General features: G+C 42.4%; 1 protein-coding gene across 2 annotated transcripts in view; it reads left to right on the forward strand.

Annotated features, from left to right (window-relative positions):
- Positions 1 to 6,171: 6,171 nt before the first annotated feature.
- Positions 6,172 to 15,602, forward strand: part of Tcs4 (Threonyl-carbamoyl synthesis 4) — a 101,162-nt gene continuing 91,731 nt past the window's right edge. Inside the window, exons 1-2 of one of the 2 annotated variants that reach the window (XM_068361094.1) lie at positions 6,172 to 6,273; positions 10,078 to 10,240. In XM_068361094.1, the coding sequence (XP_068217195.1) occupies positions 10,100 to 10,240 (141 nt within the window). In that variant the 5' untranslated portion in view covers positions 6,172 to 6,273; positions 10,078 to 10,099. Of the gene's footprint in view, positions 6,274 to 6,959; positions 6,979 to 10,077; positions 10,241 to 15,602 lie in introns of those variants that run through there. The other variant, XM_068361095.1, reaches the window with a different exon arrangement.

The following is a 15,602-nucleotide window of genomic DNA, read 5'->3' on the forward strand; positions in this document are numbered from 1 at the left end:
AACATACACACACACACACACACACACACACACACACACACATATATATATATATATATATATATATATATATATATATATATATACACAATATTGTATGCTTATATACAATGTATATACATACACATTTGTTTTTCCGGTAATTGGGTTGATAGGTGATTGTGATGTTTTATTGTTTATAAAGCTAACTTTGTGCGCCACTCTTCAGTACAAGAGTAATGTCTGAAGACAAGAAAATGATGTAAAGTCTAACGCTGGAGACTTAAACAAAAAGACTAAAAGATTTCCAGACTTACAGTCTTGCATTTTTCTCTCTCTCCAGTCTACTCCAGCTTCGAAAAGAGAAAACCTGTGATATAGTGACCTGAGTTTGTTGCCAACTGGCTGAATGATAGTGTGGGCAGTAAGAGAATAGAATATTTGATTCTAATTGATATTCAATTGTGAAACAGAAAGGGAGATGCGTAGCGTAGTCCTTGGTATTGTTTACCGAGGCATTGCAGGGCTTTGCTGGTAACCGTGATTCGCGAAGCTTAGTAGATTTAATCATTAGGATTTAGTTACAAATAGTTTTGAAAGTTTTTAACAAACCATCTGGTCTTCATGGACGACGAGGTAACATTAGTTCCTGACCTGGCTTTTATCATATTCAGTTCAAAGTACGTATGTAACTGCAAGTACGTATATATATATATATATATATATATATATATATATATATATATATATATATATATATATATATATATATATATATATATATATATATATATATACACAATATACATCCTGTATATGTACATACATGCAATGCATATACTGTCACATGCATGTATGTACAGTATAGGCCTACAAATGCAGTGCATAATGCATTTCATATGCGAGATAGTATAATCACATACAAGGCATATTTCGAAATGCCTATTTCTCTAAAGCTAAACTTTAGGTTCTTATATTATTTCCGGAATTTCTGTTGAATCATGATGAAGAAGTTACATGTTAAAGAGTCCATAATTTCTTAATATCTAAAATTTGCTCAACTAATACATTCCAAAACAAATTTATATAATTTATGGATCTAATCCCGTTTTTAGGCAGTTATTGTATAAGTAAGAGTTCTTATTAAGTTTTCTGGGTATTTTTTTTATGAGAATGTGCTTCATTGTTCATTATACATTGTATACATTATTCATTACATGAAGTTCTGTCGAAGATTTACGATGAAAATCTGTATTGTTTATCTTATCTCAGCCTATTTTCTCTGTTTTCCTAATATATGTATATATGAATAGATGTATGTATATTTCAACATTGTGCGTATATGGATTAATGTTAATGACATAACACTGGAATACCGCATTGAGAAATCTTAACAGTTTTCCGAGTAGAGATTACTTTAATGACCTCTTTTCTCTAAAACTGTAACTCAGACATTTGTCCTTTGTACAAATTCCGTTTAGGTTCCCACAGTTATATGTGTATGGGAAATTTATGTGGGTTTTTTCTACAAATACTTATCTGCATATTCTGGACCAATAAAATGTATATCAGAATTATGTTTTTACAGGTTCTTAGGGTTTGTTTACAAGCAGCAAAAATTAACAAATTCATTTGTTTTTGTTTTCTTTTACAACAGCCGGGATTGATTGATTGATTTGAAGTTTTCTGGCATCCTGACATTGAAAGTCATTGACGCTGATATCGTTTATTATAAATAAAGAATTAAATAATATTTACTTAAAACCATAAAAGTAAATATGTTATTGTTAAAGTTAAAAAACTTTCAGAAGACCAGCTTTTGCAATAAATCTAAAAATGCCGCTAGCATTGTACGACACATCACGTCCAAGAATCCTGGCAAGGATGAACCTGCCATCCTCACCCCGAGCCTCGAACAGATATCTATTTCTTTCTGCGCTATACGTGGGGCATTCATTCAACAAATACCTTATCTTGGATTAATGTTGAGGGATTGTTTTGGTTCCTTGCTTCCCTTTTGGAGAAACTAACGCCTGTATTTTACTGACTGAGTTGGTATCCTCTTTATATAGAAGTGTTTCTTCTGAACGGATTCTTTGCTTGAATAATGTTGCATGGCAAAGGGAATATTGTTCTTCCATTGACACGAATGATTTAACTCTGATAACGTGAATGATCGCTTTTTTTTTTTTTTTTTTTTTTTTTTTTTTTTTTTTTTACTGGTAATCTACACGGAACTCTTCCGGTCAGTTTGATAGTCTATGGCATTTGTCTTTTATTCTAAACTTGAGTATATCGCATGATAGATCTTATATGACAGCTTACGGATATTGAAAATAACATCTTTAATTTAATCCGGAGGTACCCTCTTATGGCTAAATTTAGATTTTCTAAGTGGTTCTATTCTTCTGTTATGAGTGTTTAACTAACATTTTAACTTTATTCTCTCGAATGCTTTCTCTTACATTACATGACCTGGAAATGTGAATGACCCATCAAAATTGCTCTAAATTACCACATATCGCTAATTCTTTAGTGTTCTAGTAACATAGATTCATTCTTCTCATTGACCTGTCAGATTTAGGATTTATGATTTCTCGTTCAATGTAAAGTCTTATTCTAGCTTTAGGAGCTTTTGCCCATAAACCTGTGTGGTAATTTTCTGTTACTATGAAACATCCCTATACAAAATTCACAATTAGACGAAATTACCCCCCTTTTGTGTTTTGATTAGCCATAATGTTCATGTCGTAGTCTAGACGCCATCCTGCCAGTGGCTTCAGATCACTGCCTCCTGTAAGCCAGATCAACTTGTGATAACCTGAATGACATTGATTTTTGTGAGGCCAAGATATGCTTTTTCAGAGCTCAAAGTATACCCAAATCTTAAAAACAAATGAATGTCTGTCTTATGGTCACAATTACTTCCCCTGGACTATGGCTTCCTTTTCATAGGCTAAAGTGCTTCCTTGTGTAGGACGGATCCTAATGTGTGAACGTCTTCTCCTACTTCTCCACCGTTATACCTACATTAATGGTTCGCTTGCTTGATGCTTTTCTATCAAAGGAACGAACGTCTTTATACAATTAATTTAAATCTTTCCTTTTCAGTGGCATTTTCTTTACCAAATCTGTCTTAATGGGTTTCTTACTGTAGATGAATACTAGACATAAAAGATTTTAAGTTAGAGAAGCCTTGCCATATTGAAAACAATTTTCAGTAAAGTTACATTGAAAGTTGCTTCAAGGAAATTCTCGTGCAAACTGGAATGTATTTGTATGTGGAAACACAGAAATGACTGCACATATTCTCCTGAGTGTGATCCCAGCTGTTAAATGACGTAGAAACCCCCAAATAACAAATGATGTTGCTTCACCAAACACCATTTAAGTTCCTGTCATTCCTCTGTATGCAATCGTTTGATTAAATTGCCTACTGTGAAGAAAGTAGCCTATATCTTTTATTGTTCAAGACAAATATATTTTCTATTTTACATTATGGCTTTTTATTTGTTCCTTGTCCTGAAAAGATTCGTTGAGTTTTCCTTCAAATTATTCTTAAGAAGCATAACCTTAGACTTAGGAGGAAAGTATGTACATAACTGTTGATATATTTTCTAGAGAAGCTACACAGCATAGTGTTTGTACTTCACGCCAGTCATAGATTGGTCTCGAAAGCAATGTTGGGTTTACTCTTTTGTAACAATAGAATTAAGACGTGAGAGGGTAGTCGCCACAAGCCTAACTTTCCCCAACTTTGAAGTCAATTAGCTTTCAATGAAGCTCAAGTTTTTTTATTTTAACATATATCTTAATAGACTTGAAGAAGGCATAAGCACATACCACAGTCAGAGCATCCTATTTTTTCCACATTTACTCAAGGATAAAACGCTATATACAGTATGGCAAGATTTTTTTTTTTTTTAACATAAGGGCTGCATGAAATATGGTTCTGACACGAACTAATTACTTCCGTACAAATCCACTTATAACTTAATGTATAAATCCTACTTACGCTACTACTATGCAATACACGTCCCCTGTATAGTACATATTTCAAGTCTCTTCCTTCTCAGTTCATTTGGGAAAATGTTGAAAACCAGAGTGATTAACTTATTTGCGAACCACAACATTGTAGGTTTCTCCCTGGTGGCACTCCAGTCCCCAGGATAGGATCCTAGATATATGTTCTGGGGAGGTTCTCTCGGAAAGTAAAATTCCAACACTTACATGTAATAATCACTTTTTACAAATGGTCTTTCAAACTGGATTCGAACAGGTGACCTAGGGTTTTTGAGTGGTAAGTTTGAAAGGGAGCGGCCGTCCACCTCTCCCCAAACAGCAGAAGAACACTAGGCGTCCTTGTAGGCTACTCGTACTCTCGTAGGCCTATCCGGTCTTGAGAGGTCATATCGGATTCTGGAAATGTAACTAATCTGTCTGTAGAAGTAGAGGTCTTGCAAGGAGTAATCTTGCGGCTCCAGGGCAATATACATAAAACATAACTGCCTGGCATATACAAAAATTGATTTAATGGAAGAAATATCTACAAGTCCAGTTCACGTCAGGTAGTATTCATAATCAAACTTGAGATTTATGCAAAAATGTAAATGAAATACATAACCCATAGATAGATTCTAATGTAAAATTTTGCAAACTAAATCAGAAAAAAATATATATCTTAAAATACGTTTGAGGCAATAGCTATGCAGACAGCTAATTAGCACCGTAGAAATCTACCTGTCGTGAAGCCATGAACAGTGAATCTTTCCATAGATAATAAAAAATGGAGATAGTAAATCAATTAAGAGTAAAATAAGAAAACGGTGATATGGTAGGTACCTAAACTAAATAATGCATGAACTAAATAAAATAAAAGATTCATTAAAATAAGGAGTGAAGATAATTCTTTACCTATACAGTTGTTCTACAAAGGTATTTCAACCCAATACTCTCTCTCTCTCTCTCTCTCTCTCTCTCTCTCTCTCTCTCTCTCTCTCTCTCTCTCTCTCTCTCTCTCTCTCTCTCTCTCTCTCTCTCTCTCATCTGCATTCTAAAGTTGTTGTTGTAAATTGTTATTTCTACGACGATTGTGCATACATACGTCTTCCAAGAAATAGGGTAATATTGTTTTTATGTCATAATACCTATATATGCAACCATCATGCATCTGTTGTGGAAATCATAATATAAGAAGTATATCAAGTCCCATGCAGCTCACATATAGATAAGAAAACATGCATTACCAGAAAGTATATTACTTATTATTATTATTATTATTATTATTATTATTATTATTATTATTATTATTATTATTTGCTAAGCTACAATCCTAGTTGGAAAGCAGGATGCTATAAGCCCAGGGGCCCCAACAGGGAAAATAGCTCAGTGAGGAAAGGATACAAGGGAAAATAACATCAAAATGAATATTTCCTAAATAAACTATAAAAACTTTAACAAAACACGAGGAAGAGAAATTAGATAGAATAGTGTGCCCGAGTGTACCATCAAGCAAGAGAACTCTAACCCAAGACAGTGGAAGACCATGGTACAGAGACTATTACACTACCCAAGACTAGAGAACAATGGTTTGAGTGTCCTCCTAGAAGAGCTGCTTACCATAGCTAAAGAGTCTCTTATATCCTTACCAACAGGAAAGTGACCACTGGGCAATTACAGTGCAGTAGTTAACCCCTTGGGTTTAGAAGAATTGTTTGGTAATCTCAGTGTTGTCAGGTGTATGAGGGCAGAGGAGAATATGTACAGAATAGGCCAGACTATTCAGTGAATTTGTAGGCAAAGGGAAAATTAACCGTAACCAGGGAGAAGGTTCCAATTTAGTACTATGTGGCCAGTCAAAGGACAACATAACTGTTCTGCGGTAGTATCTCAACGGGTGGCTGGTGCCCTGGCCAACCTACTACTTACAAATCACAGATCTTTCTGATAGGAAACCGAGAATTGGAAAGACTGTTACTAAAAACTCGTATATATATATATATATATATATATATATATATATATATATATATATATATGTATATATGTGTGTGTGTATATATATATATATATATATATATATATATATATATATATATATATATATATATATATATATATATATATATACACCGCAGAGAAAACAAACTTGACAAACGCAATTACAGGCCATCCGGAATTGGTGAGAGTCGTTTTAGAAGCAATAATCGTGTATTACTACTACTAAGAGGCTTCGACCATTGTGCGATTTGATAATTTATTTCATTTCATGTCATGAGACTCATGAAGAATACTGTAAGTCTATGCTTTGCTATCAAAATCACGTTGATATTTATTGATAGGACTTGAGTACTGTGTTAATAATTATCTTGTGGTATATGCATCTGTGACTACAATTGTTGGTGAAACCATTCTATTTTGTGTTTCCTTACCAACCATAAAATAAGACAAACCTACTTATAAGCTTATTTTACCAGACCCGGTGAAGTAGACAAACCTGCTTTTAAGCTTATTTTGCCGGTAAATATTATAAATAATAACAATAAAACTAAAAAATTACAAAACCCTTAAAACAAATTTATTTATATTTTAAAGACAATTTTGAATCTTGTTCACTATAGATTAAAAAAAATCATTAAAACGATTATTTTAATCAATTATTAAAATAAATACAGCTGTCTTAGAATTTTTAGGCATCAGTCTCTGCAAATCCAAAACTTTAATTCGGGAGCCTTGTTTTACCAATACACCTAAGCTGCACCTACTGAAGACAACAGTCACAGACCACAGAGTCCATCTTGCTCAAATCCTGACTACAGAGCTCACACGTCCACAGCTTTCCAACCGTCTGAATCAAAATATCGGCGGATTGTATGGATTGAAACATTTTCATCCAGACATGCTGTTGGAATTGAAGAAGGGTTTTGTTCTACCGCATTTTCAGAGAGAACTCTCCACGCATGGCACGGATGGCATCTTTATCACTTACAAAGTAGCCAGGTACCTGTAGATCCCTGTCATTAGATGATTTTTTGATAAATGGAGTTGGCTTATCAAGTCGACTTTTTCTTTGGAAGTCCCAGAACATTATTGTTTGACCCTTTGGGTCTACCCCTTTTCTTGGCTTATGGAGGCCAAGTGACATCGTCTAATTTAGGTTAAGCAGATTCTGGAACTGCACTGTTCTCAGTAAAAGTGGATGGTTCTGTTTCACCCTCGGCTGCTGATAATTCTGTACCTGTAGGTATTAAGTCAGAATTCTGTATGTCTGGCAAATCATCCTGTTTTGTGCATTAAGTGATGCTGAAATTATGGTCAATTGGCATGTCAATCACTGGGAGATCCTGCTCAATAACTAAAACAACTGCAGCCCGAGGAGAACGATGTAAATCGTCTCAGTGGAGACCTTAAACCCGCAACTTTAACTTTTTATAAGAGAACCTATAAAACAATATATTCATATTTGTTTGAGACCGGCAAAATAAACTTCAAAGCATGTTTGTGTATTTTACCGGACCGGCAAAATAAGCTTAAAAGTAGGTTTGTCTATTTTACCGGGACCGGTTAAATAGCCTATTCGTTTATTTTACATTAAGACTTCTCAAAACGATTTTAATTAGCATATTTCAATAAATCATGACTAGTATAATCGTTTAAATGCATAACTATGAATTGCTGGAGTATAATAACCGAGGTAATCAAGTTCTAATTTTGTATAATGGATAACTAATGCTCAAATACTAACCCAATAGGCTAATGCACGTAGTGAAACGTTCCTCTTGCCAGAACATAGTAGAATGAGATAATGTTTAATCGCGAGCGAAGCAAGCTTACGGCAGAGCAAAAACCAATAAATCATTAGCTCAATTAATTAGGGAGGTATTTGTAGCATGATAAAAATACAGGGTATATGTATGATAGCGGCCACCTGTATGTATGACGATGGCTGACTTAGAATACGGCAGTGTGAAGGGGGTCGCAGAGGAGCGTTAGCCCCCCTGTTACATAAGTAAGTAAAAACATGGCTTGTAAGTTAGGTTAAGGTGGAAAGTTTAGGTAAGTTGGTGTCCCTTTGGTATTACTGTACTTACCATCAGGGTAACCTTTTCTAGTAAAAACCAACTTCGTATAGAAAAACGTTCATTTCCATCGAAAATGAAACTTATTTTGGCGCAAATGAATACTTAATGTAATATATATATATATATATATATATATATATATATATATATATATATATATATATATATATATATATATCCACCGATAATGGGGGACCCCCAGTGGGAACTCGGGGTTTTGGGTGGGGAAAACAGTATACTGTATAATGGTAAAACACCTTTTTTTCTCTATGCATTATGTTCTTGGACGTATAATAAATCCATGGGAAACTCACAAATCATCTATATCTTATACTATCGGTATATTTTTCATTTATTTATTGACATTCTACGGGTCGGTTGTATTCGCTCTTGTTTGTTCGTATGTACATACCAGTTTTACATCTTCTGCGCTTATATCATATAAACCCCGCCCTCCTTTATTACCAATGGGATTACTTGTTTCCTTATAACCCCTCCCCATTTATCTCCACGTCATTCAAGTATTTTTACCCCCGACATTCAAGTATTCTACTTGATCTAATACAACTGTACCCTTCCTTTCATGTAATAGCCACGTGTACATATTACGCATTAATTACTCATTTTCTTGTAAACCCTCCTCATTTTTACACATGCCATTCAAGTATTCTTCTTGATCTGACCCTTCTAATACCGTATGTACCCATTTGTTTATGCAATACCCACATGGGCCTATTGCGTTTAATCCTAACAATTCTTCTAATACTGTATGTTTATGCAATACCCATGTGGACATACAGTCTTATTTTTCACCCTAGTTATTCAAGTATACTGTACTACGACTTTTTACCCCTCTAATAACGTTGTTATTTTTTTTGTTGATGCAATACCCACTTGTATATTTCTCTTTGTTTCCATATCCCTTTCAACTGTTTTCTCCCTTATTACAGCATTTAAATTTATTACCATTAAATATTTATTATTCTCTTCATTTTAACTGAATATTTTTCCTTCATACCTGTTGTTATTGCCTTATCACACCCAGTTTTCACATAAATACCTGCTCTGATCAGGTTTCCTATGCAAGTTCTTTCAAGTTTACTTTGTAGACTCCGTTCTGTTTCCGTTAACCAATCACGTGCCCATACATTTAGAAAGTTTCCACAAGGGGATGATATTTCCCCTCCCCCTTTCCTTATCTCTTCAAGTGCTCGCATCAGTCCCTTCCCAATACTTTTTCCCTGTAAAACCATTGTGTGTGTTAAGCCTTTGTACATAATCTACTCCTTTCGTGTGCTATTATGGAACTTCCTATACAAACGTGCAATGGATGTAGTTATTCGTACTTAGAAGCCGTAGGAAAGTTTCATGGAAATTACCATGGCACACCAGATGTAAAGCAGCAAATATCGAAATAGAATTATCCTTATGAAAAAGGGGTTTGGCTGCAGTGAAGCAGGTCTATTATTATTACAGATTTCAGGGGTGGTTTTGGTATAACACATGAAGGGTACTGTGAGGGAAGCATACTTTTACTGTGTATTGCCCAACACGATACACCAAGCGAGTATGGATAATGAACTTCCAGAAATAATTCCTGTGCACACTCCGTTTAGTAATTCCTAAGAAAACTGGGGGAAGACATTTTAAAGCATTGATAAGCAAACAAGCTGGAGTAGGTCTGATCAGTACTAGACGACTGAAGAAACTGAGGATACAAAGAGAATGTCTTGTCAGTTACTACTTACTGCTAGAATGCTCATTCCTTTGTTAAGATGATTTGTTTATTGAGGGGGTAAAAATTGGGAAAATTATAAAATTTGAAAATGATATGAGTGAAGGTTGATAAAATCAGCTTCTGAAGAGGCCATATGAACATCAGGTGAGTATGGAGGTAAGAAATTATATTATTCTAATTTTGTTTTTCTTTTGAAAATTTTGTCAAAGCTTCATTATACTGTATTATCATAATATGATCTGATGTTGCATTGTATCATTCTATTTTCTTTTGTTTCAGTCTGAATGATGGTGTAGCCTGAATGAAAGAAAGTGTTATGGCAGCTTACGTGGGTAATTTTTGTAAATTTACATTGCCAAGGATTAAATTTCTTTCAAGAGTTGACACATATTGTCACTATGCCAAGTCTATTACAAGTGCTGTTAGTCAGCCAAGGAAACAGGTAAATTTTTCTAATTGTCAATACATCACTTTCTCATTCAAGCTGTAATTGTTACATGTTGCTTTATAAGAGGTTATCTGTATGTACTGTACCTAATTACTGTACTCTACCTGTATTTTGGCTATCTGTTTTGGGAAATTTTTTTCCATGTGCTAGTACTATATCTCAGCTTGGCTTATGGATAACAATCATTGGTTTATATTTGATTTTTGGATGCCTGGAAAATGATCCAATATTATGGTTACTGTACTAGCTAAGGGCTCCAACAGGGAAAGCCCAGTAAGGAAAGGAAATAGGGAAACAACAAATAAACTATATGAGAAGTAATGGAATATAGTTTAAAAAATCATTGTTCCGTAACCGAAATACAAACCACGCTATTTACATTGGGTTTACTTTCGGCGTAGCTGAAATGACAAGCCAATAGTTTTTAACGAGGGTTAACTACCCCCGCGCTAGTTAGCGGGGGTAGGGGAAGGGGTAGCTTGCTACCTCTCCCCCCCACACACCGGTGATTTGCTTCACTTCACTTTTGGCTCCGGCGATGAACAGATGTGTCTGTCCATCGTCCTCGTTGACAGCCTTAATCTTTTTTTGCTTTTCCTTTCAGTTTGTGTGTGTGTGTTTGAAGTTGGCCTCACCCTTGGATGTTCACCATGCGCAAGTGCCCTGGTATTGCCGGATCTTCACACCCTTTGCCCGCAGTGTCGAGGCCGACGGTGTGACAGAGAGAATACTTGTAGTGAGTGCAGGGAGTGGTCTGCCTCCCAGTGGGAGAGGTTTGGCCGCCGGCGTAAGAAGTCCAAGAGAGACCGTTCTCCTTCTGGGGTTGCCTTAAGGGAGGAAGGCTCTTGGGACTCTTCTTCCGCCGCCCAAACCTCCTCCGAAGCTCCCCCTCGTTCGGCTCCTAAGGAGAGACCGCCGAGTGGGAGCGCAGGCCCTAGTTCTGTTTCCCGACCTTGGGTTGGGGGAGAGGGCGTCGCCTCCCATAGCGGGGCGGCTCCCCCTCCTCCTCCGGGGGAAGTTGTTGCTAATGACTCTTTATCTCATGATGATCTTTTTCAGATTTGGGCTTCCTTGGGGCTTAAGGGCCTGCCCTCCAGGGAAGCCCTGATTGACCTTGTCCAGTTGGGGGCCGCTGTTAAGCAGTTGCCGGTGATAGCAGAGGTAGATCCTCTGTCTATCGTCGACGTCGTGGTGGCAGAGGCTTCCGACGGGTCGGGTCAGTCCTCTGCGGTTCCTGTTGTGGATGATGGTGCTGAAGGCTCTCCTCCCCCTTCCGTACATCCTTCGAAGGGGGAAGGGAGTCCCACGGGCTCTTCTGCTGCCAAGCCTCCCTCTCGGGGGAGCGCTTTGACTGAGACTCCCCTTCGGAGGACTGATGGTCCTGACGACCTCCCTCGTGGCCGCCTTTGCCGTAAGGCTCACCGTCCGCTGCACCGCAAGGGCCTCCCGTCTCCCTATAAGGGTGCTAAGATGCGCCTTTTTGAATCTTCGCCTCCTTCCTCCGAGGGGGACTCTCCTCGCTGTAAGCAGCCTGCAGCTCCAGCATCCTTAGACCTCTCCGGGGATCGGTCTCCAACGCCTTCCAGACCCTCTGCTTCTGGTGCAGATGTCCAACAGCCTGACCTCGACAGCCGACGGGCAACGGTCCCTTCGGGGCAAAGGGTTGCTTTCCACGGTGTGGGTACTTCCCTTGCGCGTCAGGGTTCCCCTGCGCGCCCTCCTGCATGTTAGCGCACAGGCGCTCCCCTGTTCGTCAGCGTTCTCCTGATCGCCAGCGCTCTCCTGATGATTGTCGCCCCTCTTCTCGCCAGCGCTCTTCTGAGGACATCGTTCATCCTGTTGTTCCTGTTGAGCGCCCAGTGCGCCATCGTTCTCCTGAGCGCCCTAGATCTCCTGCCCGTCAGAGCGCACCTGCGCTCCCAGTTCTTGACTCGCGCCCTGTGCGCCCACGCTCGCCTGCGCGTCCTAGAACTTCATTTCAGGTCTTGGACAAGGACTCTTCTCCTCGCCCTCGTGATCCTGCTCGTCAGCCTATTCCAGCGCAGCAACGCTCGCGGTCTCCAGCGTGTACTTCCAAAGTGCCTGTACGCCCACGCGCCTCCTGTTCCCGAGCCCGTTCGTGAGCGTTCGCCTCTGCGCACCGCGCCGGCAGCTCCCTCACAGGATTCCACGCGTCGCCCTCCTGCTTGCCAGCGATCACCAGCACGCCAGCGATCACAGACGCGTCAACATTCGCCTGCTCATCAGCGATCTCCTGCGCGTCAACGGTCCCCAGCGCGTCAGGGATCACCTGAACATCGGCGATCTCCAGACCGCCAGCGTGACCTATCGCCTGTGCGCAAGCGCTCTCCGACGCGTCGTCGCCCAGAGGAGCTGGAGAGACATGGGTCGCCTTCCGTCAGCTCGCCCACGCGCAGTCGCTCGCCTGCGCGTTCTACGCGCTATCGCTTACCAACGCGCCACCATGCGCCAATGCGCTATCGCTCGCCTACGCGCCAGCGTTCACTAACGCGCCACCGATCGCCTGCTCGCCATCGCTCTCCCACGCGCTACAGGTCTGGTCAACATTGTCAGCGGTCATCGGAGCGATCTCGATCGCTCACGCGCCAACGCGTTCCCTCACCAACGCGCCAACGCGTTCCCTCACCAACGCGCCAACGAGCTCACTCGCCAGCTCGCCCATGCGCTCGTTCGCCCGTGCGCCCTCGCGCCCTCGCGCCCACTCGCCCGCGCGCCTGCTCGCCCGCTCGCCTGCGCGTGATCGCTCCCGCGCTCGATTGTCTACGCGCGACTACGCGCCCCGCCCGCGCTTCAACAACCTCTCACGCGCGACTCCGTAGTTTCGCCTACGCACGAGTGTCGCCAGACCGCAATCAGGATCGCCTCCGCCTAAGCGCAGGACTCTTTTTTCAGGATAGGGAAGACCCATCGGAGAGGTCAGAACAACTTTCTTCCCCTTTTTCCTTACAGGCAGGTTCAGTGGTGTCCACTCCGAAGGATCGCCCGATCCCCTTCCCTTCAGCGGGAATTTCGGATTCTGTGTCCGTGTCTCGGCAGACTTGGTTTGGTCCTCTGATGCGGGCGTTAGTGAAGGCTATGAAGCCGGCACTCGCCGATCAAGGGCACAAGCCAACGGCTGCCTCGCCCCTGCTGAAGAGAAGGAGAGGAGTGGACTTCGTGGTGACTCCTCCCAGGGAGAAGTTGGTTCCTAAGAGGTCCGTCAGGAAGGCCCCATCCCCTTCGCAGGCGTTTTCTCCTTCTCCCGAGGACGAGGCTTTTCCGTCCTCGGGAGAATCCAGTGAGGTAGTGGTCTCCCCCTCGGCACCAAGGGGGGAGTCGTCTCCTCGTGGAGGGGAATCGTCTCGCGCGGAGGGCGCCTTCCAGACCTCTTTGTTGGGGTCGTGTATCCCGCCCAGGAGGGAACCCAAGGACTCCAAGACAATCCCGAAGTCCTCTTCTAGGATTCGTCAGGAACCAGCTGCACCCCGGGAGAACGTCCACGCATCTCCCCAGGAAGAGATTCCGGGGACGGGAGACTTAGCTGCCAGTCCGCAGGGAGGAGACCAACAAGAGTCTGAGCATGCCTTCTGGCAGGTCCTAAGCCTGATGAGACAACTCAACGGGTTCATGGACCCTGTGATCGCCCCCCGAGAAGACAAGGACACTGTCCTGGACCAGGTGTACGGAACTCAGAAGCCCCCCAAGGCCAGCGCGGCTCTGCCCTGGTCCCAGGGGTTGAAGAGTGCCAGAGCCAGAGCCAATGCTCAACTCGCGGTTCTCGCTTTCTCCAGTCGTTCCTCTGCCGGGAACAAACTCCTCCCACCTCCTCGTCTCCAGCAGATGAGGTATTTTGAGATCTTGGGGGAGTCTAGCCTCGCTCTTCCCCTCCATCATTCAGTAGAAGAGCTTGCTAGGGGAGTTCCTCTCGAGAAGCTCTCCGCCCGGCAGGTGACGTTCTCGGCGTCGGAGATCCTGAGCCATGAGAAGGTCGCTAAGTGCGCCATGCAGGCCACTTCGTGGCTGGATATATGGCTAGGGTCTCTGGCCATCCTATTGTGCTCTGAGGATCTGTCTAAGGAGAGCAATAGGAAGGCCCTGGAGACCTTCCTCCTCTCGGGCACTCGCTCCATCGAGTTCCTGGCACATCAGATTACCACCCTGTGGGCCAACTCGGTGTTGAAGCGGCGTGATGCGGTGACCGAGAAATTCTACCCGAAGGTCCCCGCCGTGGATGTCTGCAGGGTCAGGCATGCTTCCCTCCTTGGGGAGAATCTGTTAGAGCCTCAGGACATGGAACGTACAGCTGAGAGGTGGAGGAAGTCTAGCCAGGACTCCCTCTTCCAAAGGGCCCTTACATCTCTGCCCTATAAGCCTCCAGCTCCGCAGCAACAGCAGCAGCAGCCTCGCAAGACACCAAAGCAGGCACCGGCAGCTAAGAAGGTGGTGTCTAAGCCCCAGCCCTTTCCTGCCAAGGACAAGAGGGGCGGTAAGTCCTCCAGGGGAGGCAAGACTCCTAGAGAGGGCGGCCACGGCCGCAAACGCTAGGAGTGGCAGTCCCCCTGCGTGTCCACCTGTGGGGGGATGCCTTCGAAGTTGCGTGCACAGGTGGCAGCAACATGGGGCCGATGCTTGGACGATCTCCATGATCGGCCAAGGCTATCGCGTCCCGTTCACGACATCTCAACCTCCCCTGACAGCGAATCCAGTGTCGTTGAGCTCTTATACCATGGAATCGGTAAAGAGGCTGGCTCTTCAGGCGGAAGTCGAGACCATGCTCAAGAAGGATGCTCTCCAGGAGGTCGTCGATGGCTCCCCAGGCTTCTTCAGTCGACTCTTTCTTGTAAAGAAGGCGTCTGGAGGCTGGAGACCTGTCATCGACCTCTCGGCTCTGAACAAGTTTGTCAAGCAAACTCGGTTCAGCATGGAGACAGCGGACACGGTCAGACTTGCGGTGAGACCTCTAGACTTCATGTGCTCACTGGATCTAAAGGACGCGTACTTCCAGATCCCAATCCATCCGTCTTCCAGGAAGTACTTGAGATTCAGCCTAGACGGCAAGACCTACCAGTTCAAGGTGCTGTGCTTTGGTCTCTCCACAGCACCTCAGGTGTTCACCAGAGTGTTCACCCTGATTTCATCTTGGGCGCAGAGGAACGGCATCCATCTTCTTTGTTATCTGGACGACTGGCTGATCCTAGCAGACTCGGAGTCGACCCTTCATCGACACCGAGACAGGGTTCTGGGTCTTTGCCAGGATCTGGGGATCTTGGTAAATCTCGAGAAGTCCTCTCTGCAGCCGTCCCAACGACTGGTTTATCTAGGCATGTTGTTAGACACCAATCTCCACAAAGCCTTT

The sequence above is a fragment of the Palaemon carinicauda genome, chromosome 37 (assembly GCF_036898095.1).
Source record: "Palaemon carinicauda isolate YSFRI2023 chromosome 37, ASM3689809v2, whole genome shotgun sequence".
In the NCBI taxonomy this organism is placed as follows: Eukaryota; Metazoa; Arthropoda; class Malacostraca; order Decapoda; family Palaemonidae; genus Palaemon; species Palaemon carinicauda.